This window comes from Oncorhynchus keta, unplaced genomic scaffold (assembly GCF_023373465.1).
Source record: "Oncorhynchus keta strain PuntledgeMale-10-30-2019 unplaced genomic scaffold, Oket_V2 Un_contig_13998_pilon_pilon, whole genome shotgun sequence".
NCBI lineage: Eukaryota > Metazoa > Chordata > Actinopteri > Salmoniformes > Salmonidae > Oncorhynchus > Oncorhynchus keta.
In genome coordinates, this window is record NW_026278483.1 from 25329 (window position 1) to 40695 (window position 15367).

The following is a 15367-nucleotide window of genomic DNA, read 5'->3' on the forward strand; positions in this document are numbered from 1 at the left end:
AGCCAATAGTGATTCAAAGACCCCCCCCCCCTAAAATGTTTCATTGGATCGACACAAATCACGTAGGTCACCTATTTTGGATTTAAAACGGCACATTTCGCCCGAAAGGTGACTAGTTTGCATCCCTGCTGTAGCTACTGTAGCAGAATCATCAGGAACAAGAATCAGAGGCACACAGACATAGCATAGCTCCTGTCGAAGACACTTTATTGAAGAGGTGCTGAAACATGAAAAGTTACCAACTTGGGAAACAAACTAATCATAAAATCTACTGAGGAAACAATGCAAACCTTAAAAATAAAAAATAAACACACCCTCCCTCCAAACAAACACATTACCCTCCATCCCTTTAATGAACAAACACATTTAACCCCCCCAGATTATAATTCCCTTCTAGTTACCAATCTCCTTATGTGCGCCTCCCTCCATCCTGAGCCAGACTCCTGGTTTTGCGTTGAGCTCCACTTAAATAAAAGAACGCTGGTCAGGATCCTAGAAGGACGCTGTGGAGTCCACACGGGTGGGTGGGTGGGGGGAATAAACTAATTTTGGGTGTTTGAGAGCCATTTGAGTGACTTAGGTCTAGTATCTAGGTTCCAGTGGGCTGGGCTGTGGCCTGGGGGCTGGTCCCGATCCTATGCTCCTGTCCCACTCCGCGTTCTCTCTCCATCCTTAATCCTAATCCCTGCTCTGATCCTGAATCCTGAAGGTCTGATTGGCTCCAGGACGGGGAGACAGAGCCCTCCTCCAATCACAGCCCTCCTTGAGACAGATCACCCAACAGAGAGAAGGAAGGAGCAACAGGTTAGAATCACTCACAGCCTGCTTCAGCCAATCAGCCACACTATCACAACCTGCTATTGTTAGGGCGTGGCGATATGGCCAGAATATATCACGGTGTAAAAACATTTATTAAAAAAAAATAATAATAAAAAATAAAAATAAAAAATGGTATGCCAGTATTTAATGTTTTTCAATAAAAGTCCTTACATTTTCTTTATGAATATTGTTACCAACCTAATACATGTGATTTCAAATTAGTCTCTTTTTTCTGTTCAATTCAACCAAAAACATTTTCATACATTTCTGCACTCATTTGAGATCATTTCCACACTGCCAGACTGGCTGCACAATATGGGCAAAAAAAACTAAACAAACTAGGCCTTATTTTTAACCAAATATTGCAATTGGACTTGAGATTTAGAGCAAAACACCTGGGTGAACTGTTGAAATAAAAGGAAATAATGACTAGCTAGGAAGGGTTAATTCTATAGTTCGAATATAATTGTGGGCACTTTGAATACTGTGTTGTTTGACATGAAAATGCCAGGAGGAGTTATTGTGACAGGGTAGGAACCAAGGTGATGGTCAGTGTTTCCTATGGGACTCTTAATCTTTGGCTACATTGAAGGTTCTCTTAGTCACTTCATGTAACTGACATTCACATGTTCCTCTGATTTCTAAAATACTGTTGTACCAACATGCCGACTTAGTTCTACACCATCACTGGTATTATCAGGCTGTATAGCTAGTTACATTTGCTCTGATTCGGTACATTTATTAGCGAGCTAGCAGTTAGCATTAGCGGCCAACAAGATATAGGCCCAACTTGCTACGAAAATACAAATTTGCAGATGTAAGAAACAAACTAACAGTGTAATTATAGAACACTAGTGGATTTATATTCAGAAGCAAAGTGAAAACAGCATTGTCATCAACATTGTTGCACGTGTTACATTGACCATGCAGACTGAATGAAAGAGTCTCCTGGTTAGCCAACATGGTAGTGTTACATTGACCATGCAGACTGAATGAAAGAGTCTCCTGGTTAGCCAACATGGTAATGTTACATTGACCATGCAGACTGAATGAAAGAGTCTCCTGGTTAGCCAACATGGTAATGTTACATTGACCATGCAGACTGAATGAAAGAGTCTCCTGGTTAGCCAACATGGTAATGTTACATTGACCATGCAGACTGAATGAAAGAGTCTCCTGGTTAGCCAACATGGTAGTGTTACATTGACCATGCAGACTGAATGAAAGAGTCTCCTGGTTAGCCAACATGGTAGTGTTACATTGACCATGCAGACTGAATGAAAGAGTCTCCTGGTTAGCCAACATGGTAATGTTACATTGACCATGCAGACTGAATGAAAGAGTCTCCTGGTTAGCCAACATGGTAATGTTACATTGACCATGCAGACTGAACGCAAGAGTCTCCTGGTTAGCCAACATGGTAGTGTTACATTGACCATGCAGACTGAATGAAAGAGTCTCCTGGTTAGCCAACATGGTAGTGGTCAGCATTGACCATGCAGACTGAATGAAAGCGTCTCCTGGTCAAGCAACAACCATTATGCTCCTTGAGTAACAGGGGGGCGGGGCTAGAAGGCGGCATGGCGAGAGACGACCCAAGTAGCCAAGTCAACTATAAAAACGGACGTTACACACAGCGTATCACATTTAACAAACCAAACGTTCAAATATCGTTATAGAAGGTAAAGTAAAAACCCAAACCGGTCCCTGCATCAATATCTGTGTATAGTAAAATACGGTATACCGCCCAGCCCCAAGGTTAGTTATACAAGACTGTGTTATTTCTGTGTTGTTGGGTCTGATATATTGGTATACGGTATACCGCCCAAGTCTAGCTACAGCCAATCAGCCATCACAACCTGCTGGCTCTGAAAGCTGTGTTTAAGAGAAGACATTTACACAAAACTCACCTCAACATTATAACTAAAGTTCTCTGAACCAAGACTAACCAACCACTAATAACAATGCCAGACACACACACTGTCCTATTGATACTGCCACCACCGACGCACTACCCTACCGACGCACTACCCTACCCTACCGACGCACTACCCTACCCTACCGACGCACTACCCTACCCTACCGACGCACTACCCCACCCTACCGACGCACTACCCTACCGACGCACTACCCTACCCTACAGACGCACTACCCTACCCTACCGACGCACTACCCTACCCTACAGACGCACTACCCTACCCTACAGACGCACTACCCTACCCTACCTACGCACTACCCTACAGACGCACTACCCTACCCTACAGACGCACTACCCTACCCTACCTACGCACTACCCTACAGACGCACTACCCTACCCTACCTACGCACTACCCTACAGACGCACTACCCTACCCTACCGACGCACTACCCTACCCTACCGACGCACTACCCCACCCTACCGACGCACTACCCTACCGACGCACTACCCTACCCTACAGACGCACTACCCTACCCTACCGACGCACTACCCTACCCTACCGACGCACTACCCTACCCTACAGACGCACTACCCTACCCTACCTACGCACTACCCTACAGACGCACTACCCTACCCTACAGACGCACTACCCTACCCTACCTACGCACTACCCTACAGACGCACTACCCTACCCTACCTACGCACTACCCTACAGACGCACTACCCTACCCTACCGACGCACTACCCTACAGACACACTACCTCCACAGACACACCATGCATGCTACTCTGACCAGAAACCGTGAATAGAAAACCAGGGGAGGATGGGATTGAGGGAAGGAGAGGTGGCAAAGCACTCTAATATGAGAGAGTTAAGAGTAGAAAGTTAAAACCAGTTCAATAATATTACTGGTCACTAAAACATCAGGTCTGACAGCTGATTGGATGAGAGACTACTGCAGTCATACCATTGGCTGGTATTTGACTCCTCCTGCTCCTCCTGTTAATCCTAATATGAACAGTTTCCTGTTTCCCAGCAGCCTATCAGCTTGCTCCTGTGATCTCTACAGAGAGACACGACAGACAGGTCAGAGGTCAGCACAACAACACATCACAGACACCACAACAGGCCAAAGAAAATAACCACATAAACACAAAATTAAACCTCTCACCCCCCCAGTCAAAACTAACAGAAACAGAACAATTAAAGCCCTTTACACAGATGGGGGGATGGGAAAGAGAGCAGGGGAAGATGAGGGGTCAGCAGATACAAAGAGAACAGAGGTCATAAGCCAAAACCACAGCTGAGGCAAACTAGACCAGGAAACGGGGATGAAAGAACAAGAGGTAGCCGAGGCAAGAGAACATTAGGTGTAATTCATTAGAATGTCCACCGGGCGGCGTCTGTCCGTCTCCTGGTCTGATGTATCCTCTCCCTGGGGGGCCGCTGGGCTGGAGGTGTGTGTATGTGGTTTGTGTCTAGCTGCGGGAGCGTGATCGGGAGTGTCGTGGTGAGTAGCGTGGCGAGGGACGGCTGCGTCGCGGCGGTGAGAAGCTGCGCGAGCGGCTGTTGCTACGCCCGTTGCTACGCCCGTTGCTACGGCTACGAGAGCGGGAGCGTCCGTAACTCGGGCTGCGAGGTCCGTCCACCTTCACACGCACATACGCAGTCTCTCCCTAAACACACAGGAGAGAGAGAAGGCTGCCTGATAAGAGACACAGAGTACAGTGTGGACTCCAACCAACAGTTTTCCACGCCTGGAGTCCAGACCAACCTCTGACCTCTGACCTACCTCGTGGGAGCGGAACTTGGTGTTGTCCAGCTTGCGGACAGCGTAGGTCATGTCCTCCTTGCGTACGAACTCCACCACGCCGGTACCGTCACGGAACACGTCAGCGTAACATACATCACCTGCCTCGCGCATGTGGTCCTTTAGGTCCTGCCAGCTACCACTAGAGGGGAGACCTGGAGAGGACAGCACAGTAAAGACAGGGTCCTGCCAGCTACCACTAGAGGGGAGACCTGGAGAGGACAGCACAGTAAAGACAGGGTCCTGCCAGCTACCACTAGAGGGGAGACCTGGAGAGGACAGCACAGTAAAGACAGGGTCCTGCCAGCTACCACTAGAGGGGAGACCTGGAGAGGACAGCACAGTAAAGACAGGGTCCTGCCAGCTACCACTAGAGGGGAGACCTGGAGAGGACAGCACAGTAAAGACAGGGTCCTGCCAGCTACCACTAGAGGGGAGACCTGGAGAGGACAGCACAGTAAAGACAGGGTCCTGCCAGCTACCACTAGAGGGGAGACCTGGAGAGGGAGGAGGAGGTGGTAGAGGGGCAACACAGTAAAGACAGGAGGAGACCTGGAGAGGGAGGAGGAGGTAGAGGGGCAACACAGTAAAGACAGGAGGAGACCTGGAGAGGGAGGAGGAGGTAGAGGGGCAACACAGTAAAGACAGGAGGAGACCTGGAGAGGGAGGAGGAGGGGGTGGTAGAGGGGCAACACAGTAAAGACAGGAGGAGACCTGGAGAGGGAGGAGGAGGTAGAGGGGCAACACAGTAAAGACAGGAGGAGACCTGGAGAGGGAGGAGGAGGTAGAGGGGCAACACAGTAAAGACAGGAGGAGACCTGGAGAGGGAGGAGGAGGTGGTAGAGGGGCAACACAGTAAAGACAGGAGGAGACCTGGAGAGAGAGGAGGTGGTGGTAGAGGGGCAACACAGTAAAGACAGGAGGAGACCTGGAGAGGGAGGAGGAGGTGGTAGAGGGGCAACACAGTAAAGACAGGAGGAGACCTGGAGAGGGAGGAGGAGGGGGTAGAGGGGCAACACAGTAAAGACAGGAGGAGACCTGGAGAGAGAGGAGGTGGTGGTAGAGGGGCAACACAGTAAAGACAGGAGGAGACCTGGAGAGGGAGGAGGAGGGGGTAGAGGGGCAACACAGTAAAGACAGGAGGAGACCTGGAGAGGGAAGAGGTGGTAGAGGGGCAACACAGTAAAGACAGGAGGAGACCTGGAGAGGGAGGAGGAGGTGGTAGAGGGGCAACACAGTAAAGACAGGAGGAGACCTGGAGAGGGAAGAGGTGGTAGAGGGGCAACACAGTAAAGACAGGAGGAGACCTGGAGAGGGAAGAGGGGGTAGAGGGGCAACACAGTAAAGACAGGAGGAGACCTGGAGAGAGAGGAGGTGGTGGTAGAGGGGCAACACAGTAAAGACAGGAGGAGACCTGGAGAGGGAAGAGGTGGTAGAGGGGCAACACAGTAAAGACAGGAGGAGACCTGGAGAGGGAAGAGGGGGTAGAGGGGCAACACAGTAAAGACAGGAGGAGACCTGGAGAGAGAGGAGGTGGTGGTAGAGGGGCAACACAGTAAAGACAGGAGGAGACCTGGAGAGAGAGGAGGTGGTGGTAGAGGGGCAACACAGTAAAGACAGGAGGAGACCTGGAGAGGGAGGAGGAGGTGGTAGAGGGGCAACACAGTAAAGACAGGAGGAGACCTGGAGAGGGAGGAGGAGGGGGTAGAGGGGCAACACAGTAAAGACAGGAGGAGACCTGGAGAGGGAGGAGGAGGGGGAGGTGGTAGAGGGGCAACACAGTAAAGACAGGAGGAGACCTGGAGAGGGAAGAGGGGGTAGAGGGGCAACACAGTAAAGACAGGAGGAGACCTGGAGAGAGAGGAGGTGGTGGTAGAGGGGCAACACAGTAAAGACAGGAGGAGACCCGGAGAGGGAGGAGGAGGTGGTAGAGGGGCAACACAGTAAAGACAGGAGGAGACCCGGAGAGGGAGGAGGAGGTGGTAGAGGGGCAACACAGTAAAGACAGGAGGAGACCTGGAGAGGGAGGAGGAGGTGGTAGAGGGGCAACACAGTAAAGACAGGAGGAGACCTGGAGAGAGAGGAGGTGGTAGAGGGGCAACACAGTAAAGACAGGAGGAGACCTGGAGAGGGAGGAGGAGGTGGTAGAGGGGCAACACAGTAAAGACAGGAGGAGACCTGGAGAGGGAGGAGGAGGGGGTAGAGGGGCAACACTGTAAAGACAGGAGGAGACCTGGAGAGGGAGGAGAAGGTGGTAGAGGGGCAACACAGTAAAGACAGGAGGAGACCTGGAGAGGAGGGAGGAGGTGGTAGAGGGGCAACACAGTAAAGACAGGAGGAGACCTGGAGAGGGAGGAGGAGGAGCAACAGTGTAAAGACAGGAGGAGACCTGGAGAGGGAGGAGGAGGAGCAACAGTGTAAAGACAGGAGGAGACTTGGAGAGGGAGGAGGAGGTGGTAGAGGGGCAACACAGTAAAGACAGGAGGAGACCCGGAGAGGGAGGAGGAGGGGGTAGAGGGGCAACACAGTAAAGACAGGAGGAGACCTGGAGAGGGAGGAGGAGGTGGTAGAGGGGCAACACAGTAAAGACAGGAGGAGACCTGGAGAGGGAGGAGGAGGTGGTAGAGGGGCAACACAGTAAAGACAGGAGGAGACCTGGAGAGGGAGGAGGAGGTGGTAGAGGGGCAACACAGTAAAGACAGGAGGAGACCTGGAGAGGGAGGAGGTGGTAGTAGAGGGGCAACACAGTAAAGACAGGAGGAGACCTGGAGAGGGAGGAGGTGGTAGTAGAGGGGCAACACAGTAAAGACAGGAGGAGACCTGGAGAGGGAGGAGGAGCAACAGTGTAAAGACAGGAGGGGAGGGGTAAAGACAGACCTGAGACGATGACTCTGTACTCTGAGCGCCGTGAGGGAGGTCCGTATCGACCTCTTGGGGCTCCTCCTCCATCGCCGCCACCCCTGCCGCCGCCACCACCCCCTCTCCCTCCCCCACGCCCACTACGGGGGAACTCCACCCGGAGACGGTAACCATCATAGTCGTAACCATCACGACCGTGCACCGCATCATCAGCATCCCTGGGAGACAGACACCAAGAGAGCGAGAGAGAAAGATGTAACACAGACAGAGTTTGAGAGGGTCAATTGCTAATTAGCTAGCTACTTCACTCTGCTGCCTATGCATCAGTTTGTGAAAAGCACATTCTGCAGCCTACCTGTTTTCACTGAGTTGTTTCATGTCTGCACAGTTGCCATGAAACCAACCAGACCAAGTACATAAAATGTAACAGTCTGATTGGCTGTTCCGTGAAAAATGTGTGAAAAGACCCCCAGTGAACCCGAGCAGCACATTTTATTTAACCTTCATTTAACTAGGCAACTCAGTTATAATGACGGCCTAGGAACAGTGGGTTAACTGCCTTGTTCAGGGGCAGAACGACAGATGTTTACCTTGTCAGCTCTGGGATTCGATCTTACAACCTTTCGGTCACAAGATGGCGGCGCAGTAGGACATGTATATCGGTGTCAATAGCCGGTCTTTTTTCATTACATCTTAATCTCACTTCGATCTTCGAACTAAATATACTTTCCTGCAACTCACCCAATGTGGTACAGATATTTTTTTGCCATTTTATTACTTATAACTGGAACGTCCATCAGGAGCTAGCCAGCTAACTAGCTACTAGTCTTTGTTAGCCACGGCTAGCGGTCCTCTAGCCAGCTAACTAGCTCCATCCAAATCGCTGCCTCCAACCGTCTACTCAGCAAATTAGATGCAGTCTATCACAGTGCAATCTGTTTTGTAACCAAAGCCCCATATACTACCCACCACTACAACCTGCATGCTCTCGTTGGCTGGCCCTCACTTCATAATGGTCACCAAACCAACTGGCTCCAAGTCATCTATAAGTCTTTGCTTGGTAAAGCACCACCTTATCTCAGCTCACTGGTCACCATAGCAGCACCCACCCGTAGCACGAGCTCAAGCAGGTATATTTCACTGGTCACCATAGCAGCAGCCACCCATAGCACACGCTCAAGCAGGTATATTTCGCCGGTCACCACCAAAGCCAATGCCTCCTTTGGTCGTCTTTCCTTCCAGTTCTCTGCTGCCAATGACTAACAAATGGCAAAAATCACTTTAGATCGGGACTCATATCGCCCTCACTAACTTTAAGCATCAGCTGTCAGAGCAGCTCACAGATCACTGCACCTGTACATTACCCATCTGTAAACAGCCCATCCAACTACCTCATCCCCATATTGTTCTTTTTTTTCTCCTTTGCACCCCAGTACCTCTACTTCCACCCAATGGTGGAACAAACTCCCTCACGACGCCAGGACAGCGGAGTCAATCACCACCTTCCGGAGACACCTGAAACCCCACCTCTTTAAGGAATACCTAGGATAGGATAAGTAATCCTTCACCCCCCTTTAAGATTTAGATGCACTATTGTAAAGTGGCTGTTCCACTGGATGTCATAAGGTGAATGCACCAATTTGTAAGTCGCTCTGGATAAGAGCATCTGCTAAATGACTTAGATGTAAAATGTAAATGTATATATCACTCCAGTGTTTATTTGCTATATTGTCATTATTTTGCCACTATGGCCTATTTATTGCCTTACCTCCCTGATCTCACCTCATTTGCACACACTGTATATAGACTTTTCTATTGACTGTACTTTTGTTTATTCTTTGTAACTGTTGTTTTTGTCACACTGAATTATCTTGGCCAGGTCGCAGTTGTAAATGAGAACTTGTTCTCAACTGACCTACCTGGTTAAATAAAGGAGAAAAAAGAAAGAAAAAAAACAGGTCCAACACTAACCACTAGGCTGCCCACTAACAGATAGCCATGATTGCTTCGTCCTCATGTTGGCGCTACCAATCAGGCCAGGTGGTGATAGGTATTAACAGCCAATCCAGTAGGGGCTGGAAACTACAGTGAGCTTGGATTGGTAAATAACAATGCTATGTCTCGGATTATTTGCATGAAGTTCAGCTTTACCCAACTTTGGTCCCGCCCCTCGCCCACTTTGCTTCCTTCATTCAAAACGAATGGGCTTCCATTTTAAATCTCCCCAACATGTTCAAATGTGTCTCTCGTGTTACAGATGTTAACGCAAATAAAATTACCCCGTAGCCAGTTAGAAACAATGATTCCTTATAAAAATGTAAAATAAAATAAAACGTTTTTCCTCAAATAAAAAAAAAGTGCTTTAAAATTAGCCACATCTTGAAAAAGACTGGGACAATTGTTAGTTCTTACACCCTGAATGATTGTTAACCACGAGAAGAATATAATGTTTCACTTTTGATTTACACACGCCAGCAACCTGTCACCGTAGGCCATCAAGGTGGACCCATGCGAACAGCGGACGCTCTCACATAGTAGTAACCTTATTAATATCTTCGGTAAACAAACGGTTTTGGGTTAACAGGCAGAATAATGGGACTGAGCATAGAAAGTTAAAAAGGCGAGTTGGTGCATCGGTGCTCAATAAAACAAGTAGAAGCTGGCAGGGTGAAGAAAGAATAATATATAATAATATATGCCATTTAGCAGACGCTTTTATCCAAAGCGACTTACAGTCATGTGTGCATACATTCTACGTATGGGTGGTCCCGGGGATCGAACCCACTACCCTGGCGTTACAAGCGCCATGCTCTACCAACTGAGCTACAGAAAAAAAAAACCCAGTTAAATATGTTTCCGCGATTACTTCTAAAAGTACGGCAAGCAGTTGGGCCAAACTAATGGCCTCCATGACAGATGCGTTTAACTCATTTAAAAAGGGAAGCGTTAAATAAAGTCACGTGGCCCATCGCCATCTTGCGCAGCTCTCCGTTTAGCCAGAATTATGGACTGTGGAAACGAGTGACAACCACCTCAATAACTTGGCTCTTAACCATAGTAGAAAAAGCAAAATAACCTATATATATATATAGTATATATTTTTTAAACTCTGATTTAAAAAAAAAAAACTGTCTGGCAACAAAACACCAACCAATATCTCCGCCTCAACACGAGGTAGCTAAGGGGTTGCTAGTCGCTCCCTTTCCGCGGTTTAGCGACTTTAGCTATCGGTTTGGTTCTGAAAGCGGATTATTAATTGTGTTTTTAGTCAACTTACCTGGGGTCCTCGAATTCCACAAAAGCGAACGGAGGTCCTCCTCTCCGGTTCTTCAGATCGATATCTCGGATCGCCCCGTACTTATAAAACACATCCTCCACGTCTTTAGTGCGAATATCAGGCGGCAGGTTACCGACGTAGATCCGACAGTCGTTGTTCCCCGCTGGGCCACGAACCACGCTCCCGCCGCCCGACATATTATCTCCAGACATCCGTAGACTGATAACTCACTTTCGTGTTTTAAAAGTTAGGAGACCACTTTTAACGTTAATTTAGCTAATTGCTATTGGAAAAATATATATATAAAAAAATAGCAAGCTATGTTTGGTCAGTCGTTAACAGTTCACACCAAGTTTTGCTAGCTCACTAGCAACAAAATACAAATATTCCCACCACAACTCTCGCAGGCTTGAGTGGCTTCACAAAATGGTGCCGAGATCTCGACACAGAGTTTTTAAACCCAGAGGCGCAACATCGCAAGACTTCCGGGAACAACTTGCGAAGCAGGCCGTGGTTTGGTGTTAAGAGAAGCGAAACGTTCTTCCTTTGTTTTGTTTTTATCTAAAAGGCACAAGCTAGATACGAAACAATGTTTTAAGTATTTTAACATGTTATTAACTCCAACCTCGAGAAGGTGACACGTTTTCATTTGACAAAAACGACTATATCGAAGGCATGCGTTTTGATTTTTGACGGACTGCACCTGCGCAGTTCGGCGCGAGACGACTGTTAGAGCCGATGACGTGTTTCTACGCAAGCGCTTAGCCAGCCAACGTCGCCATGACACCTACACGCATGATCGGGGATCTGCGTATCTTCATACTGCAATGTCTTTGGTCTCGCGTTCATTTGGTCGTCACCAGCTACCACAGCCACAAATTCAGAAGGCCCGCCTACTTAACCAATCAGAGGGAGTGTGAAGTCGCATAGGGTTAGGCTCGTGCGAAACGACCAATCAGACGAGGGAGATGTAAGACGCGAATGCCAGTGGTCCTGTTCAGTGCAGAGGAGAAACAAGCACTTACCTAGATTTGAGTTATAGAAAGGAATTAGGCAAGGTTGTCCTCTCACCGTATCCATTTTTTTTAATCACTCAACTTATTACAAATTATTTAAATAATAGTCCTGTACAGGGTCTTTCCATAGCTGGTAAATAAATTATTATATGCCAACTGGCTGACAATACTACACTTTTTCTGAAAGACGCTGGTCAGATTCCCGTATCGATCAATGTGATATAGAATCCATTTTCAAAGCATCGGGTCTATATCTTAACATTAATAAATGTGAAATCATGGCTGTCAAAGATTGTGTGACACCTTCATATTATGGTATTCCAGTATCAAATCAAATTTTATTTGTCACATACACATGGTTAGCAGATGTTAAATGCGAGTGTAGCGAAATGCTTGTGCTTCTAGTTCCGACAATGCAGTGATAACCAACAAGTAATCTAACTAACAATTCCATAACTACTGTCTTATACACAGTGTAAGGGGATAAAGAATATGTACATAAGGATATATGAATGAGTGATGGTACAGAGCAGCATACAGTAGATGGTATCGAGTACAGTATATACATATGAGATGAGTGTGTAGACAAAGTAAACAAAGTGGCATAGTTAAAGTGGCTAGTGATACATGTGTTACATAAGGATGCAGTCGATGATGTAGAGTACAGTATATACATATGCATATGAGATGAATAATGTAGGGTAAGTAACATTATATAAGGTAGCATTGTTTAAAGTGGCTAGTGATATATTTACATAATTCCCATCAATTCCCATTATTAAAATGGCTGGAGTTGGGTCAGTGTCAATGACAGTGTGTTGGCAGCAGCCACTCACTGTTAGTGGTGGCTGTTTAACAGTCTGATGGCCTTGAGATAGAAGCTGTTTTTCAGTCTCTCGGTCCCAGCTTTGATGCACCTGTACTGACCTCGCCTTCTGGATGATAGCGGGGTGAACAGGCAGTGGTTCGGGTGGTTGATGTCCTTGATGATCTTTATGGCCTTCCTGTAACAACGGGTGGTGTAGGTGTCCTGGAGGGCAGGTAGTTTGCCCCCGGTGATGCGTTGTGCAGTCCTCACTACCCTCTGGAGAGCCTTACGGTTGAGGGCGGAGCAGTTGCCGTACCAGGCGGTGATACAGCCCGCCAGGATGCTCTCGATTGTGCATCTGTAGAAGTTTGTGAGTGCTTTTGGTGACAAGCCGAATTTCTTCAGCCTCCTGAGGTTGAAGAGGCGCTGCTGCGCCTTCTTCACGACGCTGTCAGTGTGAGTGGACCAATTCAGTTTGTCTGTGATGTGTATGCCGAGGAACTTAAAACTTACTACCCTCTCCACTACTGTTCCATCGATGTGGATAGTGGGGTGTTCCCTCTGCTGTTTCCTGAAGTCCACAATCATCTCCTTAGTTTTGTTGACGTTGAGTGTGAGGTTATTTTCCTGACACCACACTCCGAGGGCCCTCACCTCCTCCCTGTAGGCCGTCTCGTCGTTGTTGGTAATCAAGCCTACCACTGTTGTGTCGTCCGCAAACTTGATGATTGAGTAAGAAGAACTTACATATTTAGGCATAACCATGACAAAGGATCAGAAGTCTATAGGCTTACTACATTTTAACCCTCTTATTAAAACAAAAACAGAAGACACTAAATCAATGGCTGCAGAGGGATGTATCTGTAAAAGGAAGAGTCCTAATTACCAAGGCTAAAGGTATCTCTAGACTAACATATGGCGCTCTGTTTATATCTTGACAGTAAAATAAGCAAGGAGATAGACCAGATGCTTTTCAACTTTCTGTGGAGAAACAGTACCCATTACATTATAGGAAAACTGTTGTAATGAACACTTGTGAGAATGGTGGGCTGAATTTTTTAGACTTTACTACCATAAAATATGATTTAAGATCAATTGGATAAAACAATTCCTAAGAAGACCCACTTCTATGTGGAACTTTATTCCTCGGTCCTCTCTACTTTCGGTGAACTTAACTTCATGTTGGTTTGCAATTTTAATATTGACAGTTCAAGTGAAACTTTCTTGTCATGGTCCTAAATTTATAATAATTTTTCTCCACACAGATATTATATATGGAATAATCAGGACATGTTGAATAAAAATACTCATTTGTTTTTAAAATATTGGTTCCGAAGTAATATCCTATTGGTGAGACAACTGGTAAGTAATATCCTATTGGTGAGACAACTGGTAAGTAATATCCTATTGGTGAGACAACTGGTAAGTAATATCCTATTGGTGAGACAACTGGTAAGTAATATCCTATTGGTGAGACAACTGGTAAGTAATATCCTATTGGTGAGACAACTGGTAAGTAATATCCTATTGGTGAGACAACTGGTAAGTAATATCCTATTGGTGAGACAACTGGTAAGTAATATCCTATTGGTGAGACAACTGGTAAGTAATATCCTATTGGTGAGACAACTGGTAAGTAATATCCTATTGGTGAGACAACTGGTAAGTAATATCCTATTTGTGAGACAACTGGTACATGCAGAGGGTTATAAGGATCATTTTACAAGGTCCCAGTAACACTTAAACATGTTGAAATTGTTTTAGACGCCATTGTTACAGACCCTCAGAGCCGACCTTCTGTTGACTCATCAGTAGGGAAGACCTGACCCTCAGAGCCGACCTTCTGTTGACCCTGTTGACTCATCAGTAGGGAAGACCTGACCCTCAGAGCCTACCTTCTGTTGACCCTGTTGACTCATCAGTAGTAAAGACCTGACCCCCAGAGCCTACCTTCTATTGACCCTGTTGACTCATCAGTAGGAAAGACCTGACCCTCAGAGCCTACCTTCTATTGACCCTGTTGACTCATCAGTAGGAAAGACCTGACCCTCAGAGCCGACCTCCGATTGACCCTGTTGACTCATCAGTAGGAAAGACCTGACCCTCAGAGCCTACCTTCTATTGACCCATCACTAGGAAAGACCTGACCCTCAGAGCCTACCTTCTATTGACCCTGTTGACTCATCAGTAGGAAGACCTGACCCTCAGAGCCGACCTCCGATTGACCCTGTTGACTCATCAGTAGGAAAGACCTGACCCTCAGAGCCTACCTTCTATTGACCCTGTTGACTCATCAGTAGGAAAGACCTGACCCTCAGAGCCTACCTTCTGTTGACCCTGTTGACTCATCAGTAGGAAAGACCTGACCCTCAGAGCCGACCTTCTATTGACCCTGTTGACTCATCAGTAGGAAAGACCTGACCCTCAGAGCCTACCTTCTATTGACCCTGTTGACTCATCAGTAGGGAAGACCTGACCCTCAGACCTACGCTTAACCCTGTTGACTCATCAGTAGGAAAGACCTGACCCTCAGACCTACGATTAACCCAGTTGACTCATCAGTAGGAAAGACCTGACCCTCAGACCTACGATTAACCCTGTTGACTCATCAGTAGGGAAGACCTGACCCTCAGACCTACGATTAACCCTTGTTTCAACAGGATGTTGTATCTATTCCTCATGTTGGTCCATTCAACAACAATAGAACTATAGGAACCTTGTTTCAACAGGATGTTGATTCTATACCTCATGTTGGTCCATTTAACAACAATAGAACTATAGGAACCTTGTTTCAACAGGATGTTGATTCTATTCCTCATGTCATATTGGTTCATTCAACAACAATATAACTATAGGAACC

The 15367-nt window shown here is 47.1% G+C and overlaps 1 protein-coding gene across 20 annotated transcripts; it reads right to left on the reverse strand.

Moving 5' to 3' along the window:
* Positions 1 to 190: 190 nt before the first annotated feature.
* LOC118377854 (proline-rich protein 36-like) lies at positions 191 to 11503 on the reverse strand. 20 transcript variants are annotated; one of them, XM_052501616.1, is made up of 12 exons: positions 10684 to 11457; positions 7093 to 7624; positions 6454 to 6725; positions 6286 to 6346; positions 6176 to 6230; positions 5748 to 5802; positions 5476 to 5585; positions 5262 to 5420; positions 4530 to 5203; positions 3256 to 4413; positions 2972 to 3139; positions 191 to 2804 (listed from the first exon to the last, which is right to left on the reverse strand). In XM_052501616.1, the coding sequence occupies exons 1-10, from the start codon at positions 10893 to 10895 to the stop codon at positions 4216 to 4218; spliced, it is 2328 nt and encodes a 775-aa protein (XP_052357576.1). In that variant the 5' UTR covers positions 10896 to 11457; the 3' UTR covers positions 191 to 2804; positions 2972 to 3139; positions 3256 to 4215. The 20 variants fall into 20 exon arrangements, with proteins under 20 accessions (XP_052357576.1, XP_052357572.1, XP_052357574.1 ...); XM_052501612.1 differs by having other exon boundaries at positions 3340 to 3388; positions 3483 to 4413; positions 4530 to 5695; positions 5748 to 6346; positions 10684 to 11472; XM_052501614.1 differs by lacking the exon at positions 2972 to 3139 and having other exon boundaries at positions 191 to 762; positions 3705 to 3800; positions 4131 to 4413; ... (1 more) ...; positions 5748 to 6346; positions 10684 to 11473.
* Positions 11504 to 15367: the final 3864 nt, after the last annotated feature.